Source organism: Pleurodeles waltl, chromosome 10 (assembly GCF_031143425.1).
Source record: "Pleurodeles waltl isolate 20211129_DDA chromosome 10, aPleWal1.hap1.20221129, whole genome shotgun sequence".
In the NCBI taxonomy this organism is placed as follows: domain Eukaryota; kingdom Metazoa; phylum Chordata; class Amphibia; order Caudata; family Salamandridae; genus Pleurodeles; species Pleurodeles waltl.
Window position 1 is genome coordinate 790,479,807 of NC_090449.1, and position 26,578 is coordinate 790,506,384.

Consider the following 26,578-nt stretch of genomic DNA (forward strand, 5'->3'; position numbering starts at 1 on the left):
CAAGAGAAATTAGTAATTCACACGCTGCACAACACATTTGTAGTCCACAATTGTGAGTCTAACCCTCTGTAAAAAGCTGTCTGGATTTAACTATTGGGCTACAATAACTATTGTTCGCTATCCCTAAATACTGCAACAAAACTTTCGTGACATGTGGTTTGCAACCTTTTCCATCTTCCCCATTCAGCCACATGAACTCTTATTCCTAAACAATGGCTAGAAATCGTAGAATGTAGATTAATATCAAATATATATTTAATGCAGTATATTCCAATGACCTTGATACGTGCAATCACAACTCTTGATTGTAGGTCTGCAGAAGTGCGAAATAAAAAGGAAGGCAGAAACTCTGTGGCACGCGTGTGGTCTGCCAGGGCTTTGACAGGGTTGCCCACACACACACATCCGTTGGCAGTGGTTTAGACGACAGGCTGTTTTTCCTTTTCCTTTTGGTTGAAAAGCCATTAATGTATCTCAGAAAGAGAGAAAGAGCAATATTGCACGATAAAGTTAACAGCTTTGTCCTGCTACCTTTCAGCGTCTTCATCTTCTGCCTCCTTACTTCCCTCTGAATAGTACCCCCTAACCACAGGTACCTCTCACATATACATTTCACCCTTTCAAACCACGTACCACCTGACCTTCCAATTCCAAAGAATCCAATGCTACCGTTAAATCTGCACTGTATCAGACATCTTAACTACCCCGCCCACATGCAACCACAAACGTCCTGATCTTGCACCTATCTCAACAAACCTGGCCTTAAATCACCCTCAGTCTTCAATTATACTTTTGCATCATACCACCATATTTATGGCTCCAAAACTCACAAAAAACCTGAAACTGCCACTCCAACCCATTAATACTATCCCAAATTCTACTCACCATAATGTGGGAGTCATACACACACCTTATCCTGCCTAATCACACACAGAGCCTCAACTACTCCAAACATATTATATACAACGTCCTGCTCTTATACCAAAACCAACTGATTCAAACTTGTACTTCACAATCTACCATCACCGCACCCATCCCATGCAAGCCAGACTCTCCCCATCCCAACCTTCCTTGTGCTGCTTCCATTCCAGCTAGATAAACTTCGTCTATCGTAAACATTATGCTGCCACAACCATCTCCACACACCCACTTTCACATATCTTAAAAGATCCACTCATTTAAGGCTTGTGCCATCTAAATTCCTTATTGCTACACCCAGAGTACCTAATACTACTTCATACCATCCTAAACACTTTTTTCCGACACCGGTGCCAACTCTCCTATTTTCATACCACCAGAAATGCCCCTCTGCCCAAACCAATTCCAACTAACAGTCTTATAATACATTAAGGCAGTGGTTCCTAACCTTTTGAATTCTGTGGACCCCCACTTTATCATTATTGGAACCCAGGGACCCCCAGTGAATCATTATTAGAATCCGGGGACCCCCTCTGAGTCATTACTGAAAGCTGGGGACCTAATCTGTTAATATTATTTAATTTTCTCAGCAGTCACGGACCCTCTGAGGAGGCTTCGCGGACCCCCAGGGGTCCCCCGGACCACAGGTTGGGAACCACTGCATTAAGGTAAAAATTGAAAAACTGAACCTTAACAAGACCTCGATGTTAAAATCAGAAAATACTGTTACAATAGTAATGTTGTACTCTACTGAATCTAAGAATCATGACACACATGGAATCTCTATGGTTCTTAATTACAGTAGACTAAAACACAATCTCATTATGCCTGAACTCTCCATTCTGATATGCATCCTCAATTACGTCAGGTTCATCAAAGCACATAAATGCTCCCTCTATCTTTGTACTACTCTTCCATTCAATGGAGGAAGATTCCTGCAGACCTCCTAACATGCTTGTTTTAGTTCAAGACGCAGCACCCCCTTACTTGGCTTGTGGTCAAATTGACTTAAGGCGTGATTTAGATCTTGGCGGATAGAATACTCTGTCACAAACTTGATAGATAATCTCTCCACCGTATTACTATCCCCAAAGGATATAATGGGATTGTAATACAGCCCACAGGATATCTGTCATGTTTGCGATGGCGTATTCCCCTCCCCCAAGATCTAAATCAGGCCCTTAGTCATTAACTTGTGGTCACATAGATCCTGCATCCACTTCACCTGCCTGTCAAAAACATGCCTACTCTAAATGCAAGTCGACACAGACAGTGGCTTAAGAATATGGGGGTCAAAATATAATTATACACTTAATGATCATGTGGCCATCGGGTACGTATATGCATACCCGTACCCGATAGCCACATGCTGTCAGCACTGTGCAGTGTCAGCACTGTGCAGTGATTTAAATCTCTTTTACTGATGCAGAGGTATCTAGAGCTTCATAATTTGGTGCAATAAGGGAATTGTAAATATACATGTATTGCCACATCTTTTTGCAATAGGGCTCCTTGTTTTGTCAGTTGATATATAGGCAGTGACAAAAAATGAAACACTTATAGCCATCTACAATAAACATGATATTGCATGCCAAAAGTTTGTGACCCATAAAAATGCCATGTGGTGGTTAAGAGACATGAATATGTAAATAAAAAATATAATTAATTTGGTTTAGAAGATGCTCCTTGTTGAGGTAGCCAAAAGGAACACTTGCTGAGAGAGATTCATAACTAATAATGCAATGGTCATAGATACTGGTCAGTGACATCTAATTTAGGAACTCGTTAACTGGAAATTAAATTGAGGGGCAGTATCTCTTTATGGGAGGGCATTTTTGACTTCGCCTTCTGTCTACTCTGTCGACGAGCAGTTCAGGTGGGGACCACTCTTTCCTCAGATACTGTTAGATTAGATCCAGTGATTCCAAGGCAGAAATACTTGAGGCACTCCCCCTTTTCTCTTACATAGTGTATGGAAGAGCGTATCCATCTCACCATTCCTCAAACATTCTTCCTCTGTCTTGACCTCAGCTCGCTCCGCACACATACCTCCATCACACACATACTACAGTACGTCTTTCTGACTGATCTACTAGAGGATGCTTAGTAGTGTGGGTTCAGGTCTTACAATAGAGCCTGGATCCAGATCACCCACCCTTTTGTACTTTAGGAGACTACTTGCTCACTCAGAAGGACTGGAATCCTAGACTACAAGCAAGGACAAAGTCAGAGATGCAGACACAGAACACATTACTTTTTGTGTCTCAAAATCAATTGATCAGATACACTGATTACCATGGTTCTAAACTAGACCAATGATTATCGTGCACCAAGAAAAATCCATGTCTTTTCATCGTGACCACAGCAGCAGAGTAGAAAATGCACACCTCTTACCTCTGATTACTGAAAGCTGAAATGGCACACGTATGTTGTGATCTGTATGCTACCTGGAACGCTGTGAGGTCCAAACTGGTGCCACATCATACGGCTTCAAAGGGAGAAAGGAGATCGGTGACAGGACAGAACTGAAGGAGTTTGGATTGAAATCTGGATGGAGAATGTGTTCTCTCACTCTGAATAAGGTGTCAGTTTGTGTGTGTGCTGTGATTCAGGTTCTGCACTCTCATTTTCAGATCGACGGGATAAGGGGCTCGCCTTTGAGAACCTTCCTCGACTAAACGATCCAAAAATTCTAAACACATTTTTTTATGAGCCCCATCCCATAGCCTCCCGCACAGTAGGCTTGCTGGATGAATTTCACCACACTGCAAATACAAAACCTTTATGGGACCTTAAGGATAGTTTGCCAAGAAAAATGAAAATCTTTACAGAGAGCAATGAGTAACCACTACCTTACTTTTCTTTTCTGAAAATTTGCTTTTTGCCTTTACACCACAATTCCCTTAATGTCCTAAAGCAGCTTACTGGCATCCTCAGACACTTTACAAATGCCTGGTTATATGACATAAGAGTCTCCCTCAATTCATCATATTTTCTCTTGCCTTTTCTAATATTCTCAACTAGCCCAACCTGAATGTGCCATGCAAGTTCTCTGATATCTGACGACTGGTGTATGTCGTGGAATACAACAGCTCTGAAGTAACCATGAAGATGGAAGAACCCACGAGAATCATATTGAAGGACTTCAACATTTGCAAGTGATTTGGGCCTAGAGTAGACCTTGCGTAGGGGCAATCGACTTAGAGTTATCAAAGTAAAATTACAATATTTAATACACATATTGCACGGTTTCAGTATAGTTTTCTAGCTATATTTTGTGGCATGATAGATATACACACCTGGCTCCAAGTAAAGAGTCAATTTCCTGTATTATTAAGTTCCACTCTTCTGTGAAACACAAATCTGCCTGGTTCCCTAGTTTCTTTCTTTATTTCACTGTTTTATACATTGACAACACACTGACTGACCAAATAGGCAAGGGTATTGAAATTGGTATCACACACCCTCTGACTCCCTTATGACGTTATAGGGTTAGCTTTAGGTCCCATTCATAGCTCTTTAGCAGCGTTTGTTACAGAGGAGCTAGAAGGACAAGGAATGAAAACTAAAGATTTTTTTTCAACTCTTTGTGTTGATACAATACTCATCATACAGCTGGTTCAGTAAAGCATGAAGAGTTATCATATCAAAGCAAGCAACACAGGTAATACATTACAACCACTGCAGATGTAGTGTAATGCAAACTGGCTCTTTTACAGCCTGAATAAACAGCTTACAAGCCAGTCATAGGAGCATCTTCACTTTCATTCCACATCTGTCTCCCCATCATCCACCACCCAACGCCCCGAAAAGTACTTCAGACACCCCACACTTTTTAGGTCATTCTCTACTTTTATAGACCACCTGTTGTACCCTTTGGCATCAATCTAGATCTGCATCGCTCATAATTTCTGGTATTTAGGCATGGTTCCTCCCCTGATAGTAGCAAAAGCAGCCACTTGGCATCCAAAGGAATAGTCGAGCCCAAGACCTGAGAAACCTTATCTGTCACTGCCCTCCAATAGGTCTGAATCACTAGGCACCCCCATAGGATGTGGAAGAAGGAGTCCTCCTCGCCTATTTTATATAGAAGGGCCCTGGAGTAATAAGATCTATGCAGGATTATCAGTTGGACAAGTCGAAATTGAGCATGGATGGCTATTACCCATGGACTCTGCAGTACTTCTGTTTAGTCATTCTCATCGAGTTCACCTAGACCTCGGGACCAGGCCTCCTCAAGGACACCAATGAGGAGTTATTCACTAGCTTTTTATAAATCAGTGAGATAGCTTTATCAGGTATGGGCTCTGTGAGTAGCCTGTCCTCTAAAGGAGAGGCTTCTTGCAATTGTTTGCCCTTGCAGATGTGGCATCTAAGTGTATGGCCAAACCAGAGATACCTGTATCTTTTGGTCTCAGCCAGCTCTAATTCCTATCGGAAAACTTCGAACTGTATAAAGGACTGCTCTCTCCAGGCATCTCCCAAGTGTTCAATGCCAATTAGCTTCCACTTACAGAGACCCCTCAAACTGCCTACCTCCTTCAGTAGAGCACTGTCCCAGAGAGGTGTAACTCAGTGAGCTTATTCCACTAGCCTAGGACACCCGTAGCCTCTCTCCACACCCAAACTACGTATCTGGGTGTGACTCCGTAGAACTTGTTCAAATTGCCGGCGATACAATGCCGTCACAAAGCCCCTCTAACACATTAGAGCTCTGTCCGCTCTGTAGGCCGGCTCCCCATGGTCACTAAAGACCCAGGGCCTTATTTAGATCTCTGCGGATTTCATACTCTGTCACAAACATGATAAATATACCATCCACCATATTACAATCTCCATAAGACACAATGGGATCGTAATATGGTGAATGGGATATCTGTCACATTTGTGATGGAGTAATCCCTTCCGCCAAAATCTAAATCAGGCCCTCATTCATTTACCACCACCAATTGCGAGGCCCAGTTTAAGTGTGTCTGGGACTGCTAGCCCACCATTATACACCCACCTCTGTAGTTTGCATACAGTGATACATGAACTATTCCCATTCCATAACAATGGGTGGATTGCATGGTCTATTCACTGGAAAAACCCTGGTGGGATCCTAGATGGAGTGTTCTGAAATATGTAAAGTAGGCATGGGAGAAACATCATTTTGTACAAAGCCGCCTTACCCATCGGGGACAGGGGCAACGTTCTCCAAAGCTCTACATCTCTGTGTAACTTCTCAATTTGCAGGAGCAAATTCTTCCTTAAAAAGTTCTGTGAGTCTCCGGTGGCATGGATCCATAGGGATTTAAAACTCTCGGTCACCAGGGGTGCTGTACAGCACATTGGAATGCGCTGGGAGCCACCAAACAATGGAAAAATTAGGGATTTGGACCAGTTTATTCAGTAGCGTGAGTAATCTCCATTAATACTGAATATTTGCAAGATACTGTTGATGGAGAGAGCTGGCTGAGTGAGCTACAACAAAACATAATCTGCTTATAGGGAGATACAATCCTCCCAATTCCCACATGCTTACTCCTCGTGTCAGTGGATCTTGACGAACCCAGACAGCTAGAGGCTCCAGCACTAGCACGAAAAACATGGGGGGGGGAAATGACAACCCAGCCTCATCTCTCTGTGTAGGGCAAAGACACAGGACACCATGCCATTTACTTTTACTCTCGCACATAGGTTTTGGTATAGAAGTCTCGCCCAGCTGCAAAATTTAAGGCTGAAGCCCAATCTTATCAAGTGGGGAAGATGTAATTCTATTTTATACTGTGAAAGGCCATTTTTGCATCTAAGGTCTATCAGAACTGCTTCAGGATGGGAGGGCTCAATCGTATGTGGCACACCACAGAGGCGGCGTAGATTGAGGCGAGTGCTTCTATGCGGCATGAAGCCCAATTGATCAAGGTGTATCACTGAGGCAATTACTTGCACAATCGACACGCAAGAGCCTTTGTCAGGACTTTAGTTTCTACATTAAGTAGGGAAACTGGTCTAAAGAAGCTGCAGTCCTTTGGCGGTTTTACCCTCCTTATGTAAAACCACTATCGTAGGGAGCTGGTGGTTTTCTGGCATGGAGCTTCTCTCCTGTGCCACTTTGAACATGTCTTACAAGTGTGGAGCTACCTTGTCTGTCACTTCCTTATATATTTCAATGGGTAAGCCATTTGGCCCAACCGTCTTCCCCAACTGTAAGTCTTGGATGGGCAGTGCAATCTCAGACACTGTCAAGTCCTCCTCCAGCGTCTCTCTCGCTTTGCCTGTCAACATCTGGAGGCTGATATCTCTGAGGAACCCAGCACAATCCCCGTCTGTCATATTTGTTGTAGATGTATAAATGCCCTCAAAGTAGGCTGAAAAGGTCTCCGCTATGTTGCTACTATTGTTGTGAAGCCTACTGCTGCTGTCAGTCACTTCAGGGCCCCAGGACCTCAGTTTATCTCTCTTCTCTAGCCAGGGCAGTAACTTATTGGCCTTATCACCCACATCATATATTCAGGGTTGTGTAGCTAGGACATACCTGAGTGCCTTCTCTTCCGCCAAGACACCGAGATCACATTGTCGGAGACGCAGGAGGTGCTGTAACTCCTCTGTATCGTCACACGTTATCTAGTTTTTTAATGTCACTTACTACATTTGCATACTTCAGAGCAGTTTCTTTCTTTTTCCCTTCAACAAGGGCCTCAGCTTGCCCCCATATAACTGTCTTAAAAGCCTCCCAAAGGGTACAGGCCAATGAGACAGTTCCCTTATTTTCTTTAATATAAGTGTATGCCCCACCTTGTAGTTTATCACTAAATTGCTTGTCTCAGAAGTTCCATGGGTCTTGTCTGGTGGCCAACCTGAAATGTTGGACCAGGCCTTGTAACTTAACCTCAACTGGAGAGTGGTCAGAGATCCCACTGGGTCGTAGTGTAGCTGTCCGGAATTTGTCGGTATGGATATGTTGGGTGACAATGTGGTCAATATGGAAAAAGCAGTAATGGACTGCAGAAACGTATGTGTACTGTCTCTTATTGAGATTGTGTATGTGCCAAAGATTGACCAAGCCCAGGGCCTCCACAAAGGGACATAATGGACCCCCCACACCTCCCAGGGCAGACCCTCTTGCTCTATCTAATTCGGGTCCATCACCACATTTGTGTCTCCCCCTAGTATGAGAATCCCGATGATCAATTCCAAAAGGAGCACACCAATGTCAGGGAGGGTTTGGGCATGGAGTCTAGGCGGAACATATAGGGAGAAAACATTAGGGAGAGTGCCCTCCCAAGTGGCAGACATGACCACATATCTGCCAAGGGGGTCATGCCAGGTACGATGAGTGAGCAGCACCAATTTGTTTTATTAGCATACGGGTCCACCTCGAGTCGGTGGTGTAGCCTGGGTGGGCCACTGCCGCAATGCTAGCATACACCAGGATAGCAAATGTAGTAATCATGTCCCCTGATAGGGGAATTCAAAAGCCCAGCAGACTAAGATTAACAAAAAGTATATTGACCCTCCAAATATGGGCCCCCCTTGCCCACACATCACTAAAGTACCAAATATCAAGTTTACATGCATTTCCCATAGTGGTGAGAAATCCTCTACGACTGCATCCTTAGGAAAACTGAGAACTCTGTACCTCCATTTCTCAGGGTGGGATATTATCACCTTCTGGGCCAAGGGCTGCAGCTAATTTTATTGTCACTCAGGTCCAGTAAGAAATATTTCAAGAGTGTACCAGGGAGGTGTCATGCTGCTGTGTCTATGAGGAGGCAGGGCTACGCTGTGTCGGCATGCCTCGTGGATGCATTCCATTTTGGGCTCGAAAGCCTTTCCGGCCCGCAACATGACACTCCTCCAACCAGTCACCTCTTCAGGTGTGGCGAAGTGCCACATTTTGCCCTTCACGACCACTCGCAGTCTTGCCAGGTATAGAATCATGTACTTCAACTGTTTGGCTCTGTGGGCCTTTTTTTTACCTCATTGAAGTTTTGTTGCTGTCTTTGAACCTGCAATGTAAAGACCTAAAAAATCAGATAGTTGCATTTTCATACTGGAGGTCACCATGAGTACGTGCTGCCTGTAAAATCGTACCTCAGTCTTGGCTATGATCGTCCACGGAGGCACGCCCAGGCATGGCAGGGGCCCTGGCGCCCTGTGTGCCCTCTCGATGGAGAAAAATTTAGGAAGTCTTTTGGGCGGAGGGTGTTTTGGATAAGGTCTTCCAAAAAATTATTAGCGCTGGGTCCCTCTGCTCCCTTGGGAACTCTCACCACTCAAATGTTGTTGCGGCAGGCCCATCCTTCTTGATCTTCCAGCTTTGCAGCAATTTCTGAATTCTGTTTCGTCAGGAATTGAACCTGGTCTTCAAGTCCTTTAGTGGTAGATTGCAGGCTATTTATTTAAGACTCTGCCACCATGACCTTCTCGGAGATTTTGCAGAAATCTGCCCTCATGAGGTTAACACCTACTGTGAGCGTGCACAATTTAGGCTCAATTGTTCCTGTTAAGTCTTGGATCACTGCCATAATTTCTCGGAGGGAGGGTTTGGCAGGAGTCTGGATGTCAGGTGATATGGCACTCTCCAAATCTCCCTATGACCCTCCAGGGCATAGCTATCATCGCAGAGTATTTATCCAAGTTTTTTGTCTGTGTGGGGGCCAGTACCCAGAGGCTATCCAGCAATGTCGCCAGCCACTAAAGCACTAGGGGACTCTTCAGTGGATGCCCCTTCAACAAGTGTCTATTCTCCCTACAGGAATATGCAGGCCGGGGGGTTGTGGCAGGTTGTTCCCTATGCAGTCCTCCAGTTAAGGCATACAGCAAATGTTTCATAGGGCCCACCAACCTCCTGAGCATCAATAGAAGTGGGGAAGAGAGTTAGGCGGTCATTCTGACCCTGGCGGTCAAAGACCGCCAGGGCGGAGGACCGCGGGAGCACCGCCGACAGGCCGGCGGTGCTCCAATGGGGATTCCGACTGCGGCAGTAAAGCCGCGGTCGGACCGGCAACACTGGCGGTCTCCCGCCAGTGTACCGCCGCCCCATTGAATCCTCCAAGGCGGCGCAGCTTGCTGCGCCGCCGAGGGGATTCCGACCCCCCCTACCGCCATCCAGATCCCGGCGGTCCGACCGCCGGGAACCGGATGGCGGTAGGGGGGGTCGCGGGGCCCCTGGGGGCCCCTGCAGTGCCCATGCCACTGGCATGGGCATTGCAGGGGCCCCCGTAAGAGGGCCCCTAAATGTATTTCACTGTCTGCTGCGCAGACAGTGAAATACACGACGGGTGCAACTGCACCCGTCGCACAGCTTCCACTCCGCCGGCTCGATTCCGAGCCGGCTTCATCGTGGAAGCCTCTTTCCCGCTGGGCTGGCGGGCGGCCTGAAGGCGACCGCCCGCCAGCCCAGCGGGAAAGTCAGAATTACCGCCGCGGTCTTTCGACCGCGGAACGGTAACCTGACGGCGGGACTTTGGCGGGCGGCCTCCGCCGCCCGCCAAGGTCTGAATGAGGGCCTTAGTCTGTGTACTGACAAAATGAGGGCATTGGAAAGGGGGCTCCCCGTTCCGAGGCACCTTCTCTTTTTTCAGCAATATTTATAAGGGGATTCCCTGAACATAATGCACGTAGCTCAGACAGGGAAATAACCAAAGTAGGTAAAAACTACTACAAAAGCTACTAAGATAGCCATGAAGATACCATCATCTTTACGTACCAATACTATGGTCTGAGATGATACTAACTATATGTGACTGACCAGTAGAGTATTTTTAATAGGCTACTCAGTTTAGGTACTCAAATAACAGAATCCTATTACATAATTGATACAAGCTTATTTTACAAATATAGATATTTTATTATTCCATAATGATACAATCATAAAAAGTATATACATTAAATCAAAAAAATAGAAGAAAATACATACAAAGCACCTAAGTCAAACATACCACATAGACATTAAATAATTCAAATAAAAAAACGTGTCTTATTTACAAGTGAACCAACATATTAAGGAACCAATGATACCATAGGGACCGAAGGCCTACGCGCGTTTCGGTGTTATGTAATATAGAAGACAACCTTCCTCAGGGCCGTTCCCAGTGGTAATAATGTGTAATACTCGAATCTTGGCAGCCAAGTCTTCTGGTCAGATCAATTGTAAATTCATGATATTCTTTTTGATAATGTAGTCCAAAAATCTAATGGGAGAATTGATTTATATGAACATTGTGTATAAAATTCTTGTGCTAGTAGTCTAGTGGTCACCTCTGTGAGCATGACATATATATCTCTACCGGCAGTGGCATATTGTCTTATCGAAAAGGCATGCCCAAAGAAAGTAGAATGAATTGTATATAGTGTAGTTAATGGAAAGATGCATAGGTCATAAGGTATAGAGTATAAACAAATATAGACTGAAATTGCTTAATTGGAGAACATGAGAGTAGTTCATGCGATGTCAATTACTGCCGTGCATGCCTAATGCCATTAAAAGTTGCAATAGTTAGTATATCCACAGTGATAAGTGTCTAATATTAATCTGTATACCTTAGTTCCCTTAGAATAAGAACATGCAGCTCGATACATGCAGGATGGTGGAAAAATGATAGATTTTAATACAGACAGACCTTGTTTGGAGAGTCTTGTCTAGCGTTTTTATAGGCTATTGATTCTTCTGACCATAACTGCTTCGCTGCAGAACATAATAGTACCTATTATGATACAGGAAAATAGACTGGATAAGAACCTAGAAACACTAAGTGGATAAATAGATAAATAAAGAGATAGTAATAATAGGTGGAAAATTTAATCAATATATATTATTACTATTAATAATATAGTGTACAAATCACCTCGATATAGGCTGATGTCAGTTTCTAAATTCGGGTGCAAATGAGCCCCGGTGTATAGATATAAATCCTCAGAATCTTGCCGATGGACTGAGTGGTTTCGGGAAGTGAAAGCCTGGATACATTGATTTGGGCTCTTATAGATAACAATAAATGAAGACAGACAAGAAGGAAAAAACCAAGATAGTTAGACCCTTATGTGGTTATAGCTCATGTAGGGCTAAGTAACAGTAATCAAATGATGGTAATACAAATATACTGAAACGAGCGCTACAGACTCGAATAAAAACATACCGGTCTCGGCGTTAGATCTTCCCGCGTTCGCTGACGAAGTCAGCTGCCGCCGATAAAGGACGTATTTAAGCGGCTGTGCAGAGATGTTATCTCTGTTACTAGGCCGCACAGAAGGGAAAAAATAGGCAGGCTACTATGGCGGCCATATTGGGGTTGTATCGGGAGTATTTGAGTAGAGCAAAACGGGTAGTAAATATGCTTTGATCAATACCTCTTACTCCCCAATTTAAATATTTAAACAAGTAGTTTTAAGAAACAGCCTGTAAATATTCCACAGACGCATCCAAAATATCGATGTTAAATAAAATATTATCGTAGACAGAACGTGAATTGCATATATAGTATATGTTACTGAGACTGGCCATGAAATAGTAATTCAAGAAGCCGGAGACATTGTTGGCTATACTACATCTATAGGGTATACTCTAAATGGTAGTAGGATAGAAGTTAAACACTGACAGACTCACTTCCAAATACAAATCTCCTTCTTTTAGCATAAAACAAGTTATGCTAAAACTAGTACCGTGATAAAAGGTAAAGGTGGAAGTAAAGATTATAATAGAAGATAAATTTATATGATGGCATTTTCCCACGGAGTATATTCATTCAATCCCTTTTCGCAGCTATTTAATGTAAATATCCAAAAGACTTCTCTCTTTTTCCGAATTATGTGATCTTCTCTCTGTCCAGAATTCTTAATCTTTTCTAAGACAATCCAAGAGAGATCCTCAATTTTATGTCCATGTTGTATCCAATGGGTGACCAATGGAGCATTTTCTTTGCTATTTCGGATGTTGGAAATATGCTCCAATATTCGAATTTTCACTTCTCTTCCAGTTTCTCCTACATAGAGGAGAGGACAGGGACATCTAATTACATAGATACAGTTGACTGTTTTACAGTTAGTCATATCTGATAATTGGAAGTTGGTACCATTCCATGAAAATATATTGCCCACAATAGCTCTCGGGCAGGCTTTGCAGTTACCACATTTATGGTTACCTGTAATAGGTCGATTGCCATGTATCGACTTTTGACAAAAGGTCTCGTTCTTGGGTAGAATAGCTCTAACGAGTTTATTCGCGATGTTTTGATTTCTCCTAAAAGACAGGAGAGGGCGCTCTAATGATGCTTTACTAGAGTCACTGTTTAAAATGTGCCAATTGGTGAATATTATTTTCCTAACTTTGTCATTAAGATTGGAATGTTGAATAACACAGGTTATGGGAGAAATAGATTTTTTATTCTGTTTCTCAAACATACTTGCTCTGTTGTAGTATTTGGCTCTTTTGTATGAATCTCTAATCAATTTTTTGGGGTATCCTCGTAACAGAAATTTCTGTTGTAGGATGTTGGCGTGGTGTTCATAGTCTCCCATATTGGAGCAATTTCTGCGAACCCGTAGAAATTGACTAAAGGGTTTCCCTTGTTTCTGACTGGTGGGATGGAAGCTGTCATAATGTAATAAAGTATTCCTCGCTGTAGGTTTGGTAAACAGCGACATCTCAAGTTTGTAGTTAGCATGACCAATCCAAATGTCTAGGAATTCAACTTTATCTCTGCTGGTGTGAATAGTAAACTTGAGATTGGGATCACATACGTTGATCCACTGACTGAATTCTGTTAGAGCGTCCTCTTCACCTGTCCAAATGAAAAAAATATCATCTATGAATCGTGACCAACAGTGGACATTTTCATAGAATGGTGCCATCTCGTTGTAGATATGGGTTTCTTCAAATGAGCCAACATAGATGTTGGCCACACTTGGGGCGCAGGCAGCCCCCATACTGACCCCTTTCTTTTGCTGGTAAGTTTGGCCATCGAATTCAAAAAAGTTTTCTTGAAGGACAATGTTGAGGCACTGTAAAATGAAGGAAGAATGTTCCGTATTACCTTCTTTTTCGAAGAGGCGTGCAACAGCTAGCCACGCTTCTTTCTGTGGGACGTTAGTATACAGTGCTTCAATGTCCATAGTTACTAGTAGTTGGGTGATCGAATTGAATGGAAGACCTTCTAGTTTGGCAATAATGTGGCTGGTATCGCGAATGAATGCTGGTAGTAGTGCTACTCGCGGGTTTAAAAATTTCTCAACGTATTTAGATAGAGGTTCTGTCAGTGCTCCTACCGTGGAGACAATAGGTCTCATAGGGGGGTCTGTCTTATTTTTATGTATTTTAGGGACCCCATAGAACACAGGAGTCCTAGTTTTTACTGGATTGAGATATGAGAACTCTTGTTGACAAATGATCCCATTCTCTAAAGCTTCAGTGCTTATGTTAATTATCTCTCTCTTAACTCGTTCTTGCCAGTTTTTACCTGTCTTCTGATAATAGTCTGATTGGTTTAACATGGTTAGAATTTTGGATTTATAGACTTCAGTTTCCATCAGAACTATACCTCCTCCCTTATCGCATGGTTTGACTGTAGTAAGTTTATCTTTTTGCAGTCTTTGTAGGGCTTGATGTTCTCCTTGATTTAAGTTAAAATATGGCTTAGGGACAAATTTCAACAGTGATTGAATCTTATTCAACACTATATTCTCAAAAATTCTAATTTCAGGTCCCACCATATCAAGGTGGGGAGTGAAGGTGGAAGCAGGTTTTAGTCCAGAAAGATTTTGTTCCCTAAGATCTGTTTTGTCTTCAAAATATCTAGAGAGCCTAATTTTTCGAAAGAAGGCATGCAAATCGGAAATAAGACCGAATTTGTTAATGGGAGTAGTGGGGATAAATGACAACCCTTTCTTCAATAGGGACTCAGTATCTATATCCATGGATGAAGTACTTAGATTGAAGACTGGTGCTGTCTTTAGTCCCTCCCATATTGTTGTCTCCTGGTTTGGAGGGTATGTGGTTGATTGTCCACATTCTGAAACCTGCCCCTCTGGTAGTTTCTGTATCTCATTCGAGGTCTCCCTCCTCTGGATAAAAAATGGTTCGAGCGGCTTGGGCCTTCATTGGGGTCTACCCTCACATTATATTGTTCAGACTGGTTAAGAGTTCCTTCTCCCTCAGATTCTGAGGTGTCAGAGAAGGTAACGATTTTCTTCGTAGTCCAAAATTGTCGGTCTTGTTGTGATACGTTTCGTTGTTGGTTCGCATAATATCCATCTGATAAGTATGGGTACGCTCGTTCTTTGGTGAACCATCTGATGTCCTTTCTAAGCTTGTCTGTCTTTCTCTTAATCAGATATAAATTGAACGATTCAAGTTCTTGTTCAATAGTCTCTAGCTGTTTCTTCGCTTCCTGTATAGAGTCATGAGTTTTCAGTTCTTCTTCGAGTGACTGAATTTCTTTAATAAGGGTTTCCATCAATTCTCTAGCGGTCTCTATAATAAGGATCATCCAATCTCGAGAACAACGATTGGAGATCAGGGACCATTTTTCTAGGAATTGTCTAATCTCTACAAAGAGACCTGGGATGTTTCTCACTCGTAATCCTTCAGGAATGATCCCGGCTCTAAAATATTCTAAAATATAATCTGCATGTAATTCTGTACCTTCTCTTTTTTCCCCCCCACTGCCCCAGGTCAGCTCTCATAGACAGCTTGCTGCAATGATAGGCGTTCCTTGTCCTGGTATGCCAGCACGCTCCTAGGGTTGTCAGCTACAATTTGGAGCTGCAACTCAAAAGCGATCACCTCGGGTCTCACTGCTGGGTGGAATATGCAGCTCCACTCTGCTGCATTCATTTGAGCCACAAGGAATGATTGTGGCTGGTGCTGCAGACACTGCAAGGTGGCTGGCTCTCCGGCCCGGGGCACCGCTGGGCGCCCGCTTGCTTCTGGGCTGCTTTCCACGGCCCCTGCGGTCAACGGTCTCACAGCCTTCACTGCCTCGAGTCCACTAGTGGCTTGGTGCCATCCACAAGTTATCTCCACGTCACCTCCACGCTCCAGTGAAACTCTGCAGTGCCAGTCACCATTTTTGTCAAGGCACTGCTCTAGGCCGAGCTGCATAATTCTCCCCTGGCCGGTCCAGAAATACACCACAGCACTCAAGGGAGGAGGCTGAAGCTGGAAAGATAAATGAGGCCCCAGTTGGGTGTGGTTCAACAGGATTGTAGGGCAGATGACAGGGGATAATAGGCTGGCACAAGAGCACTCTTCTACTGTATGGCCATTTTTGGCAGCGGTTGGCAATGCCCTGAAAACTAAAGAAATTAAACACGATTCTTGGAAACCTGTTTACTCTTTTTCCTGCTGCTGCCTGTGTGACCTGAGATCAGGGAAGTAAGGGCTTTGCTATGGCTCCCAAAAGGCAAGTCAAAGGCAGCACCTAGTCCCTAAGTGAAGTCCATGGTTGTCTATGACAGCAACGTGCTATTTTTTGGCCGCATTGGGGAGGAGCTGGGGTGGGGTGTTGGACGTGGTAGATTCATCTAGATTACACGATGGTGCATGTGAGGTTAAAGTGAGCCAGAATGTAACCCGGTTAAAGACCGCAATCACTCATAACTTTTATGAGGTTGCACTATTCTCCACAGAGGAAGTTGAGAAGTTTTACCAGAACAAAGAACCTCAGAGCTGGATTTGAAATGCATGCCAGTCCAGTGGTGCTGGAACAATTTTCAAAGTGGGGAGCTACCATCAACGTTAAGTCAATGAAGTCATATGGATTGTGAAACATTTAAAGCAATCCCTAATAACAAGCGTAGCAAATGAGCATACCCATTCAACAGGAGAGTGGTAAGGGTGTAGTATATAGCTAGTGATGCACTTTGTATCCCACTGTCACGCATATATTACTAAAGCAAAGTGTGGTAGCGCATAGTAATTTACAGACAACACATTATTATACATTAAAATGGCCACTAATTTTGCAAAGACATGTGCTTTATTGTTAAAACTATACAGAACACGTGAACATTTATCATTTGTACATCACCAAGTAAAGTCCCTTGATTTGTTTTGATTGTATTAAAATCTATGTTTCCATCACACTTTAGAATTACAAACAATGCTCAATTTGTGATTTCCTAACTGCTGAATAATTTGTACACTTCATTTACAGGTATTTGCTGTGTGTTAGAAAAGACATCCTACAGCCTTTTCTTCCACACTCTGCACTCCACCAAGATTGTGGCATAGTTCACTTTACAAAATGCTCTCACTTTGCAGCCAGAGAAAGAAAAGTAAACACCAATCTGAAAGAATAAGCAGCAATTAGACTAAAGACATAACCCGACATCTGGCCTCTGACTTTCAATGCAGAGCAGATGTGACAAATGGAAACAAAATGTAAAAGCATCTTTATTGCTCACTCCCCTTCTGAACTCCAGCATGTTTATTTGAAGGTGCTGCCGTACACCCTGCACCCCTACTTCGATGACCTATGTGCCAGTCTAGCCAGCGCCTCTAGACTTTCCAAAAGAGCCACAGCAATGTCTGACATTTTATTTTAAGACCAAGAATTCTGAATACAGCTTATTTAGCTCTTACTGTCCACCACTGAATCGCAATTTATAGAACAGCCAGCACTGAGACCTAATGGATAACACTGCAGAATGTACTGCACTGTGCTTCACAGAATGACATTTTTTGTTTAAATCACCCAAGAGCCTAAACTACAGGCAGCTGATATATAAACTCCTAACTCCAGTTCAGACCCTAAAACAGCAATTCATGTGTCAGTGTAATTTAACAACTATAGTGCACAGAATGAGCGTAAATATCCTCTGATCGGCAATATATCGTACATTTTTTAGGGTGTGCCAATACTTTGAAGCCCTTTCATTATTTGTCTGACATGAACAATGTAAGAGTGACAGCATTTGGGCTGGATGTTTCTACCTGTTCATAAAATCCACACTGTGCGGAAGTGACAATCCGGGCATCTGTACACTGCTCAATTTGTCAACCGCACTCAACCGCAGTGTTAGTTTTGGTACCGCCGACACCTGCGCTCTCATCGAAGGAACTCAAGCAGGACCACCACCCCCTAGTCCACACGCCACTGAGCAGCTGCAAGACAGCAATGACTTGTGGTCGCTGGCAAGCAGCGCGAGATCTGAGGCAGTGACCCAGAAGAAAGAGGCTGCCTATAACTCAGTGCCAATCCACTGAGTCGACAAGACTCGCTTCACATCTACACCTTAAGCAGAATCTAATATGTGGAGGGCTGTGATTTATTGGTTGGCAAGACTGGTGGTAAATGGAGCCAATTTAGATTTAGTAGGGCTCAGTCATCGAGATTTGTGGTGGTCCGCAGAGCCAAGCCTCTCGCTCATCAAGTGCTTATGACTAGCGCGCATTAGGATCGAGAGGTCCAGGCATGAGTCCAGGGGCCTTGCCAGCAACAGAGCAGCGACAAAGTGGCACCGGATCCTTTAGTCTGTGAGGTCCCACTGCAACCCAAATATTGTTGCCTTTTACTACCCAATCAGGGTGAGAGGCCTGTTCTCCTTGTTTGCATTACGTCACACAGCACACTTGCTACAACACTCCGTGCGTCCAATCACACTTTCACTGAATGTTCACGCGCGCAAGCTTATCTCCTTTCTCTTCTTGTCACCCGTGAGAGGCCTGCTAAAGAGCTGGCGCAGGCAACTCATTGATTATATAAACGCTGGTGTTTGCAGAACTAGATCATCCGACTTAAAGGTTTGCTTCGTTCCTGTACTGGATACCCACGGGTGAAACCCAAGGCCTCCATGATTCCAAGTGCAGCTTCTGAACCTTTTTAGTTCACCTACTGCTGATCACTGACGTATGTTTGGAGGACGTGTAGATTTTATTTTCTGTTGCTCTTGTCAAGGAGCACATTTCCAAACATACCTGTAAACCTGCAGGTTTACGAACCTAATCCTGGTGCAGATATACAGATATCAATAATTCACAAATATTTCCAAGAGTGTCTCCTTCACCATGGTGATGATTGTAGGTTTCCATGATTACTCCTAGAAAGGTTTTATGAATTTCAAATTATGACCACGCGAATGCATTCCTGCATTTAACATAGTACTCATTTGCATGTGATGAGATACAATAGGATTTCTGCAATTGCACTTTTTGTTCTTTTCATAGCACACAAAATATTATGAATGTTAAGAAACTGCTTGCCCTTCCACCTCTGCCAATATTAGAGGCATTTGTTCCCAAATTTCACCCTAAAAAGGGATGTATTCCTGCCCTTACTTGGTACTTGGTGATTGTAGGAAAGTACCATCTTGCCTGGCATGTTATCCCCATTTTTACATGTATGTAAATTTGTGTTTGCCTGTCTCACTGGAATCCTGCTAGCCAGGACCCCAGTGCTCATAGTTTGTGGCCTGAATGTGTGTACCTGTGTAGTGACTAACTGTATCACTGAGGCTCTGCTAATCAGAACCTCAGTGCTTATGCTCTCTCTGCCTTTAAAATTCTCACTATAGGCTAGTGACCATTTTAACCATTTCTAATTGGCACACTGGAACATCCTTATAATTCCCTAGTATATGGTACCTAGGTACCCAGGGTATTGGGGTTCCAGGAGATCCCTATGGGCTGCAGCATTTCTTTTGCCACCCATAGGGAGCTCAGACAAATCTTACACAGGACTGAAACTGCAGCCTGAGTGAAATAACGCACACGTTATTTCACCGCCATTTTCACTGCACTTAAGTAACTTATAAGTCACCTACATGTCTAGCCTTCACTTGCTGAATGTTAGGTGCAAAGTTACTAAGTGTGAGGGTACCCTTGCACTAGCAAAGGTGCCCCCACCTAGTTCAGGGCTGTTTCCCCGGACTTTGTGAGTGCAGAGACACCATTACACGCGTGCACTACACATAGGTCAATACCTATATGTAGCTTCACAATGGTAACTCCGAATATGGCCATGTAACATGTCTAAGATCATGGCATTGTCCCCACATGCCAAATCTGGTATTGGGGTGCCAATCCCATGCATCTCCGGGGCTCCACTATGGACCCCGGGTACTGCCAAACTAGCTCTCTGGGGTTTTAGCTGCAGCTACCGCTGCTGCCACCCCACAGACAGGGTTCTGCCCTCCTGGGGTCTGGGCAGCCCAGTCCCAGGAAGGCAGAACAAAGAATTTCCTCTGAGAGAGGGTGTTACACCCTCTCCCTTTGGAAATAGGTGTTAAGGGCTGGGGAGGAGTGGCCTCTCTCAGCCTCTGGAAATGCTTTGAAGGGCACAGATGGTGCCCTCCTTGCATAAGCCAGTCTACACAGGTTCAGGGAACCCCCAGTCCCTGTTCTGGCGCGAAACTGGACAAAGGAAAGGGGAGTGACCACTCTCCTGTCCATCACCACCACATGGGTGGTGCCCAGAGCTCCTCCAGTGTGTCCCAGACCTCTGCCATCTTGGATCCAGAGGTGTGAGGGCCTCTGAGTGGCCAGTGCCAGCAGTGCCAGCAGGTTACGTCAGACCCCTCCTGAGTAGGTGGCCAATCCTCCTCTGAGGGCTATTTAGGGTCTCTCCTGTGGACTTTTACTCAGATAACGACTTGCAAGAATTCACCAGACTTCCTCTGCACCTCTCTCTTCAACTTCTGCCAAGGATCGACAGCTGACTGCTCCAGGACGCCTGCAAAACTGCAACAAAGTAGCATGAAGACTACCAGTGACATTGTAGTGCCTAATCCTGCCGGCTTTCTCAACTGTTTCCTGGTAGTGCATGCTTTGGGGGCTGCCTGCCTTCATCCTGCACTGGAAGCCATGAAGAAATCTCCTGTGGGTCGACGGAATCTTCCCCCTGCTCCAGACGGCACCAAACTTCAGTATCACTGGTACTCTGGGACCCCTCTCATCCTGACGAGCGTAGCCCCTGGAACACGGGTGGTGGACCCAAGTGACCCAGACTGTCCAGTGGTCCAGCTGTCCAAATTTGGAGGGAGTAAATCCTTGCCTCCCCTCTCCAGACAGTAATCCTGTGCACTGCGTGAACTACAGCTGCTAGGGCTCCTGTACAATTTTCCCAAAAATCGTTCATGCATAGTCAAGCTCAGGTCCCCAGCACTCTGTCCTGCATTGCTCAACTCCCTGAGTTGACCTCCGGCTTCGTGGGACCCTCTTTTGCAGTGTTGAGATGACCGCCGCATTCAGACTTCATGAACCCTTGTTCAAGTGCATCTGTGGGTGCTACATTCTTGTGCATGGGCTCTCTAAGTTGCTGAGGGCCCCCTCTGTCTCCTCTCCCAAGTGGCGACATCCTGGTCCTTCCTGGGCCCGGGCAGCACCCTTTTTCTTCAACCACAACTCTTGCAGCTAGCAAGGCTTGTTTGCGGTCTTTTGCCAAAGAAGCAACTCTGCATCCTCCAGCACTCTGTGGGACATCTTCTGCATGAAGGAGAAGTTCCTAGCACCTTTCGTTGTTGCAGAATCTTCAGCTTCTTCCATCCGGAGGCAGCCATTTTGCACCTTCATCTGGGGTTTAGTGGGCTCCTGCCCCCCCTGGATACTTTCACGACTTTTGTACTTGGTCCCCTTCCTTTGCAGGTCCTCAGGTCCAGGAATCCGTCTTCAGTGCATTGCAGTCTGTTGTGGTCTTTGCAAAATCCTCTATCACAAGTTTAGTGTGTTTCTGGTGAAATAGTAGTACTTTACTCCTACTTTTCAGGGTCTTAGGGTGGAATATCTTGGACACCCTTAGTGTTTTCTTACACTCCCAGCGACCCTCTACACACTTCACTAGCCTAGGGGTCCATTCGTGGTTCGCATTCCACTTAAGAGTATATGGTTTGTGTTGCCCCTAGGCCTATTGCATCCTATTGTATTCTACAGTGTTTGCACTATTTTGCTAACTGTTTACTTACCTGATTTTGGTTTGTGTGTATATTTTGTGTATTTTACTTACCTCGTAAGGGAGTATATCCTCTGAGATATTTTTGGCACATTGTAACTAAAATAAAGTAGCTTTATTTTTAGTAACTCTGAGTATTGTGTTTCTTATGATATATTACCTGTAAAGAAATGGCTCCCTGTTGCAGTTACCCCCCACTTTTTGCCTGATACTGATGCTGACTTGACTGAGAAGTGTGCTGGGACCCTGCTAACCAGGCCCCAGCACCAGTGTTCTTTCACCTAAAATGTACCATTGTTTCCACAATTGGCACAACCCTGGCACCTAGGTAAGTCCCTTGTGACTGGTACCCATGGTACAAGGGGCCTGATGCCAGGGAAGGTCTCTAAGGGCTGCAGCATGTCTTATGCCACCCTAGGGACCCCTCACTCAGCACAGACACACTGCTTACCAGCTTGTGTGTGCTGATGGGGAGAAAATGACTAAGTCGACATGGCACTCCCATCAGGGTGCCATGCCAACCTCCCACTGCCTGTGGCATAGGTAAGTCACCCCTCTAGTAGGCCTTACAGCCCTAAGGCAGGGTGCACTATACCACAGGTGAGGGCATATGCGCATGAGCACTATGCCCCTACAGTGTCTAAGCAAAACCTTAGACATTGTAAGTGCAGGGTAGCCATAAGAGTATATGGGCTGGGAGTCTGTCAAAAACGAACTCCACAGCTCCATAATGGCTACACTGAATACTGGGAAGTTTAGTATCAAACTTCTCAGAATAATAAACCCACACTGATGCCAGTGTTGGATTTATTAAAAAATGCACACAGAGGGCATCTTAGAGATACCCCCTGTATTTTACCCAATTGTTCAGTGCAGGACTGACTGGTCTGTGCCAGCCTGCTGCTGAGAGACGAGTGTCTGACCTCATGCGGTGAGAGCCTTTGTGCTCTCTGAGGACAGAAACAAAGCCTGCTCTGGGTGGAGGTGCTTCACACCTCCCCCCTGCAGGAACTGTAACACCTAGCAGTGAGCTTCAAAGGCTCAAGCTTCGTGTTACAATGCCCCAGGGCACTCCAGCTAGTGGAGATGCCCGCCTCCTGGACCCAGCCCCCACTTTTGGCGGCAAGTCCAGGAGAGAGAATGAGAAAAACAAGGAGGAGTCACTGGCCAGTCAGGACAGCCCCTAAGGTGTCCTGAGCTGAGGTGACTCTGACTTTTAGAAATCCTCCATCTTGTAGAAGGAGGATTCCCCCAATAGGGATAGGAATGTGACCCCCCCCCCCTTGGGAGGAGGCACAAAGAGGGTGTACCCACCCTCAGGGCTAGTAGCCATTGGCTACTAACCCCCCAGACCTAAACACGCCCTTAAATTTAGTATTTAAGGGCTTACCTGAACCTAAAGATTTAGATTCCTGCAACAACAAGAAGAAGGACTGCCCAGCTGAAAACCCCTGCAGAGGAAGACCAGAAGACAACAACTGCCTTGGCTCCAGAAACTCACCGGCCTGTCTCCTGCCTTCCAAAGAACTCTGCTCCAGCGACGCCTTCCAAAGGGACCAGCGACCTCTGAATCCTCTGAGGACTGCCCTGCTTCGACGACGACAAGAAACTCCCGAGGACAGCGGACCTGCTCCAAAAAGACTGCAACTTTGTTTCAAGAAGCAGCTTTAAAGAACCCTGCAACTCCCTGCAAGAAGCGTGAGACTTGCAACACTGCACCCGGCGACCCCGACTCGGCTGGTGGAAAACCAACACCTCAGGGAGGACCCCCGGACTACTCCACGACTGTGAGTACCAAAACCTGTCCCCCCCTGAGCCCCCACAGCGCCGCCTGCAGAGGGAATCCCGAGGCTTCCCCTGACCGCGACTCTCTGAAACCTAAGTCCCGACGCCTGGAAAAGACCCTGCACCCGCAGCCCCCAGGACCTGAAGGACCGGACTTTCACTGCAGAAGTGACCCCCAGGAGTCCCTCTCCCTTGCCCAAGTGGAGGTTTCCCCGAGGAAGCCCCCCCCTTTCCTGCCTGCAGCGCTGAAGAGATCCCTTGATCTCTCATTGACTTCCATTGCGAACCCGACGCTTGTTCTAACACTGCACCCGGCCGCAACGCGCCGCTGAGGGTGAAATTTCTGTGTGGGCTTGTGTCCCCCCCGGTGCCCTACAAAACCCCCCTGGTCTGCCCTCCGAAGACGCGGGTACTTACCTGCTGGCAGACTGGAACCGGGGCACCCCCTTCTCTCCATTGAAGCCTATGCGTTTTGGGCACCACTTTGAACTCTGCACCTGACCGGCCCTGAGCTGCTGGTGTGGTAACTTTGGGGTTGCTCTGAACCCCCAACCGTGGGCTACCTTGGACCAAGAACTGAACCCTGTAAGTGTCTCACTTACCTGGTAAAACTAACAAAAACTTACCTCCCCCAGGAACTGTGAAAATTGCACTGTGTCCACTTTTAAAATAGCTATTTGTGAATAACTTGAAAAGTATACATGCAATTGAAATGATTCAAAGTTCCTAATGTACTTACCTGCAATACCTTTCAAACAAGATATTACATGTTAAATTTGAACCTGTGGTTCTTAAAATAAACTAAGAAAATATATTTTTCTATACAAAACCTATTGGGTGGATTTGTCTCTGAGTGTGTGTACCTCATTTATTGTCTATGTGTATGTACAACAAATGCTTAACACTACTCCTTGGATAAGCCTACTGCTCGACCACACTACCACAAAATAGAGCATTAGTATTATCTCTTTTTACCACTATTTTACCTCTAAGGGGAACCCTTGGACTCTGTGCATGCTATTCCTTACTTTGAAATAGCACATACAGAGCCAACTTCCTACATTGGTGGATCAGCGGTGGGGTACAAGACTTTGCATTTGCTGGACTACTCAGCCAATACCTGATCACACGACAAATTCCAAAATTGTCATTAGAAATTGATTTTTGCAATTTGAAAAGTTTTCTAAATTCTTAAAAGACCTGCTAGGGCCTTGTGTTAGATCCTGTTTAGCATTTCTTTTAGAGTTTAAAAGTTTGTAAAAGTTTGAATTAGATTCTAGAACCAGTTTTAGTTTCTTAAAAAGTATTCCAACTTTTAGAAGCATAATGTCTAGCACAGATGTGAATGTGGTGGAACTCGACACCACACCTTACCTCCATCTTAAGATGAGGGAGCTAAGGTCACTCTGTAAAATAAAGAAAATAACAATGGGCCCCAGACCTTCCAAACTACAGCTCCAGGAGCTGTTGGCAGAGTTTGCTAAGGCCAACCCCTCTGAGGATGGCAACACAGAGGATGAAGATAGTGACTTGGAGGAAAATTCCCCCCTACCAGTCCTATTTAGGGAGAGCAGGGCCTCTCAAGCCCTGACTCCACAAATAATAGTCAGAGATGCTGGTTCCCTCACAGGAGGGACCAACCTCTCTGAAATCACTGAGGATAACTCCAGTGAAGAGGACATCCAGTTAGCCAGGATGGCCAAAAGATTGGCTTTGGAAAGACAGATCCTAGCCATAGAAAGGGAAAGAAAAGAGATGGGCCTAGGACCCATCAATGGTGGCAGCAACATAAATAGGGTCAGAGATTCTCCTGACATGTTGAAAATCCCCAAAGGGATTGTAACAAAATATGAAGATGGTGATGACATCACCAAATGGTTCACAGCTTTTGAGAGGGCTTGTGTAACCAGAAAAGTGAACAAATCTCACTGGGGTGCTCTCCTTTGGGAAATGTTCACAGGAAAGTGTAGGGATAGACTCCTCACACTCTCTAAAAAAGATGCAGAATCTTATGACCTCATGAAGGGTACCCTGATTGAGGGCTTTGGATTCTCCACTGAGGAGTATAGGATTAGATTCAGGGGGGCTCAAAAATCCTCGAGCCAGACCTGGGTTGATTATGTTGACTACTCAGTGAAAACACTGGATGGTTGGGTAACTGGAAATGAAGTGTATGACTATGTTGGGCTTTATAATTTGTTTATGAAAGAACACATTTTAAGTAACTGCTTCAATGAAAAGTTGCATCAGTATCTGGTAGACCTAGGTCCAATTTCTCCCCAAGAATTGGGAAAGAAGGCAGACCACTGGGTCAAGACTAGGGTAACCAAAACTTCCACTGGGGGTGACCAAAAGAAAGGGGTTACAAAGCCTCCTCAGGAGAAAGTGGGTGACACTAGAAACAAAGAAAAAGAGTCCCCTGAAGGCCCCCAAAAACCAGACCAGGTGGGTGGGCCCAGAGACACAACCCAAAACAAAGGTGGGTACCAGGGTAAGAGCTGGGATGCCACTAAGGCATGGTGCCATAACTGTAAACAGACAGGGCACCACACCAAGGACACTTCTTGTCCCAAAAACAAACCCCCTAGCAAAATCCCAGGGGTGACCAGTGTAGCCATTGGGGATGACTCCTCAGATGAGGAGGTCTTCATAGCCTTCAACTGGAAAAAGGGCCCAACAGGTGAGTAGGAGATTCCAGAGGGAAGTAGACACTTCCACCACCTACTGGTGAATGGAATCCCAGCCACTGCCCTGAGAGACACTTGTGCCAGTCACACTATTGTGCACGACAGGCTGGTGTTCTCAAACCAGTACATCCCAGGTGAGATGGCCAGAGAAAGAGTTAGCCCAGACAGGGTCACTGATAGGCCTGTGGCTTTTGTGCCCATAGAAGTGGGTGGGACTTTTAGCTGGAGAAGGGTGGTAGTCAGTACAGACCTCCCCCTTGATTGTCTCTTTGGAAATGACTACCCAGAGGTTAGTCAGAGCCCAAGAGAGGAACTGGTCCA

The 26,578-nt window shown here is 45.1% G+C and overlaps 1 protein-coding gene and 1 long non-coding RNA gene across 8 annotated transcripts in view; one reads left to right on the forward strand and one right to left on the reverse strand.

Moving 5' to 3' along the window:
- SKAP2 (src kinase associated phosphoprotein 2) overlaps positions 1–26,578 on the reverse strand; it is a 433,571-nt gene that overhangs the window by 33,637 nt on the left and 373,356 nt on the right. Inside the window, exons 12-13 of one of the 3 annotated variants that reach the window (XM_069211420.1) lie at positions 11,526–11,609; positions 10,730–11,096 (exon numbers count right to left, since the gene is read on the reverse strand). The exons of 1 other annotated variant lie outside the window; for it this stretch is intronic. In XM_069211420.1, the coding sequence (XP_069067521.1) occupies positions 10,983–11,096; positions 11,526–11,609 (198 nt within the window). In that variant the 3' untranslated portion in view covers positions 10,730–10,982. Of the gene's footprint in view, positions 1–10,729; positions 11,097–11,525; positions 11,610–26,578 lie in introns of those variants that run through there. One more of the 3 variants, XM_069211421.1, reaches the window with a different exon arrangement.
- LOC138261877 (uncharacterized) overlaps positions 1–26,578 on the forward strand; it is a 374,610-nt gene that overhangs the window by 16,748 nt on the left and 331,284 nt on the right. The gene's annotated exons all lie outside the window — the stretch shown is intronic.